Source organism: Archocentrus centrarchus, chromosome 21 (genome assembly GCF_007364275.1).
Source record: "Archocentrus centrarchus isolate MPI-CPG fArcCen1 chromosome 21, fArcCen1, whole genome shotgun sequence".
In the NCBI taxonomy this organism is placed as follows: domain Eukaryota; kingdom Metazoa; phylum Chordata; class Actinopteri; order Cichliformes; family Cichlidae; genus Archocentrus; species Archocentrus centrarchus.
Window position 1 is genome coordinate 30,733,233 of NC_044366.1, and position 12,969 is coordinate 30,746,201.

General features: G+C 42.1%; 1 protein-coding gene across 1 annotated transcript in view; it reads left to right on the top strand.

Moving 5' to 3' along the window:
- The window catches only part of enox1 (ecto-NOX disulfide-thiol exchanger 1), a 113,552-nt gene extending 102,252 nt beyond the window's left edge, over nucleotides 1–11,300 (top strand). The window contains 4 exon segments of the mRNA XM_030757369.1: nucleotides 741–797; nucleotides 2,041–2,143; nucleotides 8,364–8,449; nucleotides 9,514–11,300. Coding sequence (XP_030613229.1) covers nucleotides 741–797; nucleotides 2,041–2,143; nucleotides 8,364–8,449; nucleotides 9,514–9,645 — 378 coding nt within the window. The 3' untranslated portion in view covers nucleotides 9,646–11,300.
- Nucleotides 11,301–12,969: the final 1,669 nt, after the last annotated feature.

Sequence of the window (12,969 nt, forward strand, 5' to 3'; positions counted from 1 at the left end):
GTTGAAGCAGCTGTAAGTTACATGGTTGAAGGAGGCAGATATGATGGCTTTGGGCTGCGGATGGAGACGTGTATTTAGTCATATTTTATACAATCGTGGACAATATTACTAACAGATGACTGTGATTCTATTCTCCACCTTCTACTTCTTTTACTGGTCTTACTGGAAACTGCGGTCCCGAGAGTGCTGCATATTTCTGTTTTTCATCTGTTACTCATTTTTAGAACAAATTTAAATGCCCACTTTTAAAATTTGTACTTATTTTCTCTGAGTTTTTTTAGCTGTTGTACTTCTCTAAAATGAGCTTGCAACAGTCCGCTGCCCCGAGGGTTCGTTTTTGGATGATGCTGTTAAAAGAACGTGGGAAGAGGAGGGAGTTAGATGAGAGGAAGATGACAGTCACCCAGCTCAGTCAGCTGGGGTCTGTCTTTCTTTTGCATCGGCTCAATTTGTGCAGCAGCCCTCTGGAAAACCTTCCACAGCGCCTAATGACCAGTTTGCCACGTCTCTGCTTGTGTTTGTAATTCTGAAACAGTCTCCAGCACAGTGTTTCTTCAGAGTGTACATATAATGGTGTTATAGTCTGCACAGTTTCAGCCTGTTTTTACTTCCCTCTAACAGACCCATCTCTAAAAGAGCAGCAACAAAAAAAGCAGTTCCTTTGTTGCAGATTCATTTTCTTCAAACTCAGTTTCCCTGCGACTCATCACATGTGCTGTTTTCTCTCTGTGTGTCTGCAGCTGCTGAGCAGTAATGGGGAGGCTGTGGAAGGGACCAACGGCGAGCTGCATGAAAAGGTAAAAACTGAGGCCTGAGCTGAAGTCGAGAGGCAGAAAAATAATTGAGAGTTATTTCAGTAAAAAACAGTTTTGTCAGGCGTTCGAGCCAAACAGTCCCTCATTCCAGAGTCTCAAAAGTGTGGGTTTGATGCTTGTGTCTGAGATACACACAATATCAGCACAATATTTTGAAGTTTGAAGCAGTGAACTGTGTCTCTCACCCCTCACTCGCTCACGGTGGCTGCTCATGTTTACAGTCTGCTTTGCAAGCTGAATATGAACATTTGTGAAACGGCAAAGAAACATCCAGAATGACTTCATGAAGTCTGATGTGAAATCCTGCAGCTGATTGTCGATTGAATTGTCAAGAAAAAAAAAGTTTCTTTCTTTCTTAAAATCGATTTGCTGCCTCAAATTTGTAGCATTTCAGAATAGCTTCTGAGACCGTGGAGCTGTTGGCGTGCAGAGAGAAAAACCTCACTGTGCAGCCCATCACTGTGTCAGAGGGCAGAGCTGATGAGAGTGAAACATTAGTGATATCAGGAGCGGCTGTAGAGAGATCAGGTCTGTCTCTCACAGCACTTTGTTTCCTCTCAGAGACCCGGTATGTACACATTTACACACAGAGTGTCTGTGTGTGATGCATGTGTCGTGGCAGATGAGCTGTTTGCTTTGAAGCTGCTGAAGTGTGCACCGATTGAAGTCAGGAGGTCATGGATACTTGTATCATTCTGCTCTGAGTAGGTCTGCAGTCACTGTGGTGTTATCTTAAAACCTGGAAACTCTCCCGAGTGCAGCTCTGTGAGGCCTTTTATTAAATGATGAAGTTTTGCTTACATTTTTGTGCTGTCTGCGTGTTCAAGTGCTCGCAGTACCCGCGTCACTGATGTGTACATTATATACTGCATGTTTCAGCGAGTAAGTGATGAAGGAGGTCCCTGTCCTTCCTGAATAACAGAGTTATAGAGTGCTGCAGGGATGATGTATTTTCATAGGTCAAGCCATAAGTTAGTGTGGCCACTGAACCCGCAACAAAAAGCCGTTGGCATTTTTTTCTTAAGCTTCCTCGACAGCTTCTGTTGTCTCAGTTTGCCCCGTGCAAATCACTCAAGCAAATATTGAACAAAAGTGCAAAATGTTAACTGTTTTCCAGGTTTTAGAGGAAACTTTTCTTTCCCACCACTCTATTTTCAGCTTCATGTAGTTCTCGGTACTTGAATTATATTATCTACCCTTGTGTTTTGCGCTTGCGTTTTCACAGGGGATCAACGGCTGCGTTCCTTCCCTGTACCACAGCAGAGACCGGAGGAGCGAGCTCATCGTGAGAGGAGTCGTCACTTCAGAAAAAGAGGCCCTGCTTCTGGGTAAATATTACCAAAGGAACACGGGTCTAGGGTGTAAGAGATGATGACCTTATTAAAATTAATATTTTATTTGTTAATCATGACATTTTTGCAGTTATGTACAGATGTCAGAAAAAAATTAAACACTGATTAATTGTGCTGCCGGAATAAGTCCAGATCCTCAGTCTTCATACCAAAACTCAGTATTCTTGTCAGTCATTCTTTCTTAAGGGTTAATATTGATATCTGGGACAATGTGAGCCCAGGTTTGTAGAGGAGTATAATTCAGAATATAAGGCATCTCAGCAACGCAGCACATTGAAATTGAAGAGTTCATCAAGAGCTGGAGAGCCTTGGACCCAGAAACACAGTCAGTACATCATCATTTAACTTAGCCGGGAGGTCAGCATGAGGCCATCTCACCAGTTCTACCTTCACAGGTAGCTCCATCATGGTGTAGGCATTAAAATAGTGAAACAACACTGAAATAAAACCTGTCCACTTTTTAGAATCAGTGGCAGGGTTTTTATTATTTGTGCCAGCAATTGTTGAAGACAAACAGTTTCAGGAATAATTGTACCCAACAGGGGAAACTGGCCAAAGAAAGATCTCAAAGCACTCACTGCTTGTTAAGCTTTTACTTTTTCCTTTACTTCAGATTGTCTGTCCTTTCCTCTGCAGAGGCTGGACAGTGAAAGGATCACTTTCACAGACTTCAGTCAGATAATTAATCTCCAGTGATTATTGCAACCTTCAGTGTTTCCACATAGCTTCTTCTTGTCATGTACACTGCACAATAAAATTGAAGGAACGCTTTGAAAACACATCAGATCCCAGTGGGAAAAAAATTATGTTGGATATCTTTACTGATATGGACTGGGTAATGTGTTAGGAATGAAAGGAATCCTGTTCCTCCTTGCACAAAGGAGCAGATACCAGTCCTGTTGATGGGTTAAGGCCCTATCCAGCAACTGCCTGTCTCCTGGAATCTCCTCCATGCTCTTGAGACTGTGCTGGGAGACAAAGCAAACCTTCTGGCAATGGCACGTAATGATGTGCCATCCTGGAGGAGCTGGACTAACTGTGCAGCCTCTGTAGAGTCCAGGTATCACCTGGTGCTACCAGCAGTGACACGGACCCTAGCCAAACGCAAAATTATTGATGTTTAGTTACTGTAGAGCTATCTATCTATCTATCTATCTATCTATCTATCTATCTATCGATCATCAGAAACGATGATGAGGGAAAAATGTCAGTGGCTTCCAACTATTCCTGTTTTGTGGGTCGTCTTATTGTTGCCCCTCAATTTCATGAACACCAAAGCAGCTGAAAGTGACTAACAACCCCTCTCTGCTACTTAAATGACCAGATCAATATGCCAGAAGTTTAATTGACTTGATGCTAAACTTTGATTTAAAAGTTCTCCTTTAATTTTTTTTTGAGCAGTGTGTTTCATAGAGGAGCAAAAGCAAAGCTTGCTTTCCTCTCCTTTATCTTATCAGTGGAAAACACTGGTATATGAAACCTTTTTGCCCACAGACCAGTTTGGTCTTAGTCTTCTCCCTGGCTCTGCTTTGTTCCAGTGTTTCCAGCCCAGGAAAGATGTGAATCTAATTTGGCTGCTGTATGAGCAGAGGTGAATGTGCGAGTGCACTAATTCTTGCTCGGAGTGATTTGTTTCCAGCCTCCACTGGTTCCAAGAAACTCTTCCAGTACACAGCTCCAGGTGGATTATGCACATACTTGGATAATGAAAATCTGTGACTGGAACTTACTGACAGCTTTCATGCCTAATCAAATTTCCAGAGAGACTGTGTGGGCTGTGACGTGCATGCTACATGCAGGGACAGCAGTGGCCTGATTGCTTTGCGCACCGTGCGGTTCTGAGCGTCAGGGAGCGGAGCATCAAGGATAACCGAACGCGCCGCCGACACATAAATGAGTGTGCGAGAGCACTTGACACTTCACTTCTCAGCTCATACCGCCGCTGTCATGCCAGGCATAAACATACTTTCTGCTGTCTGGTAGTTTGGAGAGCTCTCAACCAGAACCAGCAGAGCAGACTGAAACCTTCTGCTGCAGGAGAGACTGAAAAACAAACTGCCTAAACCCTGCTGTGTCTCTTTTCTTTGTCTATCTTTTTCTGAGATCAGAGACGTGGATTTCACTGTTGGGCCCCGTACTGCAGCTGGACTCAGTTCATTTCTGCTGCCTTTGTTTCCTTCTGTAAAGCCTCATGTTACGACAGACCGTGCAGCAGTGTTGAGAAAAGCACAGAACGATCTGTATTTGTCCACAGCAGAGGAGCGCGAGAGAAGCAGCAGCACATTTATCTCTCTTAGTGGCGCCAAGAAAATCCAAATATGAAGGAGCGTGGAGGCACGGCTCTCTGTCTTCCTCCCCTGCTGCTGCTGCTGCTGCTGGGAGATTTTCATCAAACAAACACATTTTTTTAAAAGGCGCATGTGGCCCATTTTCTCATACAATAAAATCAAATAGACAATAGAATTTACATTTAGCATTTTATTTTGCATATAAAAACAGTGAATGGAAATCTCTTGAAATATTTTATTATAGTTAGCAAGCTGCATCCATAGATTACATGTGGGCAAGGCACAGACAGGTCATTGCTCATTAACAACATGTTCCTAAAATACTAGAATTAACAGTTAATGTTACCTTTATATCTGCTCCTTCTTATTTTTACAATGTTTACATGGCATTTTTTCTTTTTCGACAGACAACTTTTACCGTAATTTGTTATTTGCTAATTTAATTACGTCCACATCTGAAGATAAACCTCACAACTTGCATGTGCAGTGGGGGGAAATAATTATTTAATCTCCTTCTGAATTTGTAAGTTTGCTCACTTCCAAAGTTTCTCATTTTTATGGTAGTTTAAATTTAATCAGCAGAGACAGAATATCAGCCAAAACCCCAGAAAAAATGCATTACATTGGATTGGCTGTGTGTCCATGTGGCACACAGATTACAATCAATCAATACACCTGATCTCAGCTTATATGTGTATAAAGCACACCTGTCCACAGAACACCACCACCAGCAAAGAGCTGCCAAAGGACGTCAGAGACAGGACTGCAGACCTGCACAAGGCTGGAATGGGCTACAAGACCATCATCAAGAAGCTTGGTGAGAAGGTGACAACTGTTGGTGTGGAAGAAATATAAAATGACCATCAGTCGCCCTCAGTCTGGAGCTCCATGTAACATCTTCCCTCCTGGGGGGAGGATGATCAGCCCAAAACTGCACAGGACGAACTTGTTAATGATCTGAAGGCAGCTGGGACCACAGTCACCAAGAACACCATTAGTAACACACTACGCTCTATTGGATTGAAATCTTGCAGTACCCACAAGGTCCCCCTGCTCAAGAAGCACATGTACAGGCCCGTCTTCAGTTTGCCAGTGAACATCTAAATGACTCAGAGAAGGCTCGGGAGAAAGCGCTGCGGTCAGATGAAACCAAAATCGAACTCTTTGGTATCAATTTGATCTGCCGTGACTCAAATCAGGCGTTCATAGCAGAATAAGCTGTTTGGCACTGAAAGAGAAAATTTTGCAAGTTTTTTTTTTTTTTATGAGTGCAACCCACCTGCTCAACCCACAAAAGTATTTTACTTACAAATGTGCCTCCATTTAAGGGGACACAAACAGGCTTTTTATAGCCAGGAAGCACTGTTACAAAGAAACAATCATCCAAACACAAATTTCCTTACTTTCTGTGCTAAGTTTACTTATTTCACTCAATGACATGCAAATCAATTTATATCTTTAATGTAATGGTTTTTTTTTTTGTTTGTTTGTTTTTTTTTTTGTATCAACACTAAAATCAAACTACCATAAAAAAAATTAGAGACTGTTCATTTCTTTGGAAGTGAGCAAACGTACAAATTCAGCAGGGGATAATAATTATTTCCTCCACTGTATGCTCATATATTACTATCAAAGAGAGCCAGGGTAAAAAATAATAAAGCAGTCATATAACTTCACATTGTGGGTGTTTTAAATCATTAGTAACAAGCCAAACATTCTGTAAATAGTTAGATAAGAAGTAAACTCATTCAAGAAGGGACTGTAAGAAAAACAAGAAATGGTATGTGCAGCTGACTTAAAGAAGCAGGACATCCGTGTGTGTGTGTGTGTGTGTGTGTGTGTGTGTGTTGAACCTTTTGATTTCAGTGCGAATGAAGGCAGAGGGGGCAAAAAAGCTTGAAATGAAATAGTCAGTTTAGAGTTTGTGTTTACTGCGTTTGCACGGCTGCAAGGGTCAGACTGCACATGTTGCAGAAAAATTAATTGGATGCTCCTTTCATGCAGGCTGTACAGTATAAGCACTACCGTATGTCATGATGTTACTGCTCCATATCTGCGGTCCAGTCATTGCTGAGTGTTTGCACAGACCGTTTTCTCCTACTGACTTTTTCAAGTTGTCCACAAAGACAATAAACAAAGGAGCGATTTTTGCCATCAGAAGGTTTGCCGGGATGCTTTCTTTTGCACATTTGTGGAATGTGTCCATACACACATACACAGACACACACACGCACCCTCAGTTGTAGCATGTGTCGACACTTGTATAAATCCACTGTTTGGATCACTGTCTGCAGACACAGATGCAGAAGCCACAAGTTGCCCGTATTCATAAATCATAATCCTACATTATTTGGAAAAGCAAAGCCTCACACTTCAAACACTGTAAACCATTTAAAGACACCAGTTGTACAGCTGCAGCACTTCCTTTCTTTGTAAAAAGAGTGCACACAGCAAAATGCTTTTCTTACCTTTTCTGTTTTCTGTAAAGGCTTTACATGTTGCAAGCTATTTTCAGCAATTTCAGCAGTTTATCAAAATGTTCCCAAACCTGCCTCCTCAGTCTAGTTTTTCCTGTTGTCAGCAGTAAAGTGTATTTTATACATGTAAAGAATATCCCAGATATAGTTTGGATTAGTTCAAGGCAACTAGGCGATGAGAATTTTAGCAGGTTTCTCTTTTCTGTTGTTAAAATAAAAAGAGAAGGATCGGTACCACATGCATATTTTGACAGTAAAAGGTGTCATCCTGGCAAATGAGATGGATTCAAAATGTTCTAGTTTGTCATATCCATCCATCCATCCATCCATCCATCCATCATCGTCTTCCGATTATGTTTCTAAGATGTAGTGAAAAACTGAAGCTACACTTGTTCAGACCCACATTTTGTACTGAAGTCGTGCATCATGCAGTCTTTTTTCTCCTCCCTTTGACTAAGTTAGAGTTCAGAGTTTCCTTGGTGCAAGCTTGAAATATAACTTCCTTTTTAGTGGATGCACCCCCGCCCCCCCCTCCTTCAGCCCACAGTTCTCTGTGGCACTGTTCCATGCGAGCAGGCCTGGTGGAAGAAATTGAATTAGGCCCGTCTGTAATTGCAAGCGTTTCGCCACATAAATCAAGGAAATAAATATTGGCTTTGCTGGATCCTCCAGGGGACGCCACTCTATTTCCTTACCCAGCCCCCACCCCCATCCACCCCATCCCACCCCCGCATGACTGCCTACCTTTGCAGGACCTCTCAGAAGTAATCAAGTTGAGAGCCGTTTCTGCTCTGGCCAGCATTTTTTATGGGGCTGCCCTGCCATTTGTTTATTGTGCAGCACTTCATGAGGATGCAGATTGGCTGCTCTGCTGGAGCCTGAACCTTTATATCTAATAGTCACTCTAGTGGATCTTACGCCTTTGTCAGCCCTGTGTGTGTATGTGTGTGTGTGTGTGTGTGTGTGTGTGTGTGTGTGTGTGTGTGTGTGTGTGTGTGTGCGTGCGCACCCACATATTGGCTGTATTAGTGTTCTAAGGCTGTTCTTCAAGCACTCATGAATGCTGGTAAATACTAAATATACACACTTGCAGTTTTCAGAGTCCACATTTGCCTCACAAATAGTGCATTTAGATACACAGTGACAAATGTTTGTGTCCAAATGTAGCACAAATTTCAAACAAATGTGGAAACAAAAGTCTGCAAATGAGAATGAATGCATGTTTTGAATATTTGTATATGTGCTGATATGTTGTATATGAGTATGATTTCTTTCTTTGTTGTTCCTTCTTTGGCTCATTCAGGTTCAGATGATTTTGTAAACCTCTGATGTTACTCGACACCTCTGACAGGGAGGTGTTGGATCTCTCCTCTGCTAACGTTTTCATTGCACTGAAGCACAGATTTATCTAATGACCGTTCTCCTCCACAGGCATCATATCGACCTTCCTCCATGTCCATCCATTCGGGGCCAACCTCGAGTATCTGTGGTCGTACATACAGAGACTAGACTCAAAGGTGAATGTCGTTAAAAAAAAAACAACATGAAACATTTAGCTGCATGTCTAACAAAATCCTATTAAAGCACATGTGAAATGAAAATGTATATGACAGTGAGCTTGCTCCTGAGCAGATCTTGTGTACAGTAAATAAGAAACTAGATATTTTAAAGGTATACACTACAGTATGTCACCTTTATTAGAAATGGTCAGTGCTGATATCTTTACCACGTTAACCATCTTCACTGTTTGTAAACACAAAGGAATTTTGCAGGTACAAATGAGCAAGCGGCAATATTAACATTCCTTTCATTCATCTTCAAATTATTTAGACCACCTGTCATAAAAACAGAAAATTTCATAAATATTTTAGAAATCTGTCACCAACTTGTTTAAAGCAAAAAATTCCATCATTATTTATTAGGCATTATATTTGAGCATGCTTGGGATAATTACCAATGCTGTTCATTTAGGCCAACTGTGGCATCAACCTCACTCTGGCATGTTCTACTGTTGCAAATAATTTTAAATCATTTTAGGTAAAGATTATAAAAGATAGAGATCGCCACTACAATGCCACAACATTCCAATAAAAATGCTCCAACAACCCAAACTCAGTGCTGAGGTCCTGTTCAGTGATCCCAGTTAGCAGAGCTGAGGCCTGGTAGGCTGCAGGTCCCCGTGTCAGCGCGTCTGTCAATCAAAGGGGCCACAACTACAACAGTTCTAACAAGATTCACCCTCTGTACCCAGGAGCATGATGGGAAAAACTATCCACCTAGACCAAAACAGTCTTTTTATACCAGGCTGGAAAATTGGATCTTATAACACAAGGTTGACTGGCTTTTTGGAGCCTCAAGTGGGCAATAGAGGAACTGCAGGTTTTGTTTCTTTCAGCAGCAGATTCATCCAAGCAGGAGCAGCAAATGTATTTATTTATAGTAAATCTCATGTGATTTCATAAGACCTTCTAAATATGAAAGTCAAATACTAAAAGTCACTGCTTTCCTTCTGGTGTGAGCACATTTGTGTCTCTTTTCTGTGTCGGTCTCATTCCTCTTCCTCCCTGCTGTCCTCCCTCAGGTATCTGCAGGGGAGCTGGAGCGGCTCATGGTCCGTCTGCCCGGTATGTTCAGGCAGGAGCTGAGCGGCGTCGGTGCAACGCTGGAGAAAAGGTGGAAATTCTGCGGTTTTGACACCCTGAGTTCAGCGTGACGCAGGAATGGCGCACACACACACTGCGAAGACACACCGGCGTGAACAGACGCACACCATGCCACGGACCTTTGATTCACACGTGTGTGCGTGCGCGTTCCTCAGACACACAGCAGTGCAGTAGATGGAAGATGATGTTCACTCAAGCAGACACTGGAAACTGTGAGAGCGACCGATTTGTTTTTTTCAGAATCCCAAAAACACGGATCACCTCTGGATGTTGGGTCCAGGTGAAATAACGTTCCTTTTCCTCACTGCAGATTCTTACCACAGTGAACTGCAACAGGACGTTATAGAGCAGACTCTGTCCTTCAGTGCTGAAGACACTCCCTCTGTCCGTCCTCTGAATCACGGTCCTCGGTTGTCTTGCGGTTGGTGCAGCAGCAGCCTAAACAAGAGAAACAGAGAGTTTAAAAAGTTATACCAAAGTTGAGCGTTTCGAGATTTAATGCCAAACCTCATTCCAGTGGCAGATAAAATGGGACCCTTGGTCTCCTACTTGGTCCCGAAACTGCCTGCACAAAAGAAGCCTTTGCTGGGCTTCCTGCGGCATGATGGGACCACAGATAGATCACTTCCTCTTTATGGTTTGGAAAGGAGTTTGCACACCAACTCTAAATCTGTCATTCAACAAACACACACACACACAAAACCCTTTAATTTAGTCTTTATTGCCAGCTGAGTGTAATCTTTCTGACAGTGCTGGTCAAAAATGGTTATCTAAGAGTCTGTGTTCATATTTGGATTTTTCAAGCTTTCAGGTTATTTAATGCCATAAGGCAAGAGGGCTGTTGAGCTCATCCTTAAGGAACTGCTGTGCCCAGGACTTTTTACTATAGGGTACAAATCATCTGTTGCCTCAGAAGAGTCGCTGCTTCAAAGTCTGTCTGCACAGTAACCACAGACTACATGAAGGGACTGCAGTTACACAGTTGACTGCTGCCTTGCTCTTCTAGACGGTTTTTAGGTCAGAATACAGTAACACCTCACCCCACTCACTATGCGGGAGCCCACAATGCAAAATGATCGTGTACCTTTTAAAGTGGCAGAAGTTTACTGTATCCTGTGGGAAGTTACCCATGAAGACTACGTGCAGCAGCAGCAGGCACTCAGATTTTTCACTTTTCCTATTCCCTGTGAACATTTGGCTATTTTTGGTATTCCTGATCAGAAAAGGGACAAGCTGAAACATGCGGTGCTTCACCACAGAGAAACTCTCAGATCCGTTTGCCATACAGATGAAATACTGTGAGCCTTCATTGCTCCTGAATGCCGCTGTTTGTTGTTTGATAGTTTGGGGTTGGTGTGTGAACATGAGTTCTTATTTATTTCTTACTGCCAGATATTTTTAAATGAAAAAAATGAACAATAATAATAATAATAATAATAATGCAGGGAAACTGCTATGGGGTTAGAAATAATCTGAGTGACTAAGTGTGAAAGCCTCCAGGCCTGTTAGTTGCTCCCTGTCGAGGACACAGACACTGGAAACAGGGGGGTTGAAGGTGGGAAAGGACGATATCTGGGAAACACAGCGTGAAGTAAAGAAAGAAAAATCATTTTTTCATGTAAGCGCAATACGAGGGATCAAAATTCAACCATTCTGCTTAATTTATTTCATTATTCTGTGTAAAGATGTTCACTGAAGGCAGCAGAGCGAAATGTTCCACTGCCATATTACATATTGTAATTAAATATGGTCAGATGAAAAAAAGATACCCCAAGTGTGTGCTGCTTTTTTAAATCTACTGACCAAAGTTGATGAAAGTCTGGCAAATGTTTATTTTCCTTCTGAGTGGAGCAAAGGAGAAAGAAGATGATGTTCATCTGCAGCTCAGGACACGGTGAGCAGAGTGACCGACCCAAGAGGTGAGGATGTCGTGGACGTCTGTAAGATACAGTTATGTTATTTAGAGCTGCACCCCATTAAAGTTAGGGTACCCTTTCTCCGTATTTAAATATCCAGGTTATGATTTTTCCACCTTTTACCAACTTAAAAGAAACACACACACAAAGCACAGCAATGAAGAACACAATGAAGGCAGGAAAAGCACATCAGAACGGACAAACGAGAACCAACACGAGGAAACACGAGGTTTACAAGGATCGTGGTCTGACAAAGCCTCAGGGCGGACACAGTAAACACACACGGGAAGGCAAAGGTAATAAAAAACAGGTGATTGACTCAGACACCGAGGAGCAGCAGATTCGTCAGTGCTGCTCAGGAAGGTTCCTAACTGAGTAAAGTCATCTGGAAGTATTTGCATGGCAGCCATAATAAGAGCTGTTTAAATTCTCTAAATGCCAAATAAAGGAGCTTCAATGCTTCCTTTATTTCTTCCTTTAACAGAGGATACACTGGCCTGGAGAGGAGACAACCCCATCCCATAATTTAATGCAACACACCATTCGACCACTGATGAAAACGATCAGCAAAAGTGACAAAGTGGTGCAGATTGTGCAAAAAGTGTGTTTTCCACTCCATGCTGTAAACCCACTGATGTGAATTTTTCAAGTTAACTCTGAACACAATGAAATCTTCTTCTTATCATTTGGCCTCTATAAGGAACTCGTGTAAGCTCTCTAAATCCAGATTGTGATCACAGTGTATGTGAGGTTTGCTGTAGTTCAGTTTGCATCAGTAACGTTCGCTCTTGCTTTGTTTTCCTCTGGGTCGGCTCAGATAACTGATGGATGGATGGAAGGGGGAAAAAATCCTAAACAGTCATCAGAAAATGTTTGATTTGATTTCATTTTTAGGCTGTATGTTCCTTTTTCTTCAATATTCAAACCTTTGTAATGAAGCGTTATGTTTCACCGGTAGATTATATGGGGTTAAGTAAGATATGCATTTAGTACTCCATCTTCTGGATGTTGTCGCATCCATGTGATTGACATCTACTGTCACATTGTTAAGGAGTCTGACATAAGTGCAGCTGGAGTCTCTGCTTCTTGTTTCCCTCTAAATTCTCCTGCACGCCTCTCCTTGACCTCATGATGTTTCCACTAAGGTCAAATAGAAGGGCTTTGAGTGGTTAGAAAAGCACTATGTAAGTACCAATCTGTTCACCAAAAGCTGGTTGGAGGTCATTTTTTTTTTGACTGTTTTTGGAGGGTAAACACAGAAAATCACACGAGGAGCTAACCTTCAAACTGAAACAGGAAATAAGCTAAAAACAGGAGCAGAACGAAATTCAGAGACACACAGAGGGAGACACAGAAGCAACATGAAAAAGAAAGATATTCAACACAACAACAACGGAGGATAACAACGCACAGTGAAGGACGAAAATTTTACAGCACAAAGAAAGGGGGGGTGGTGGG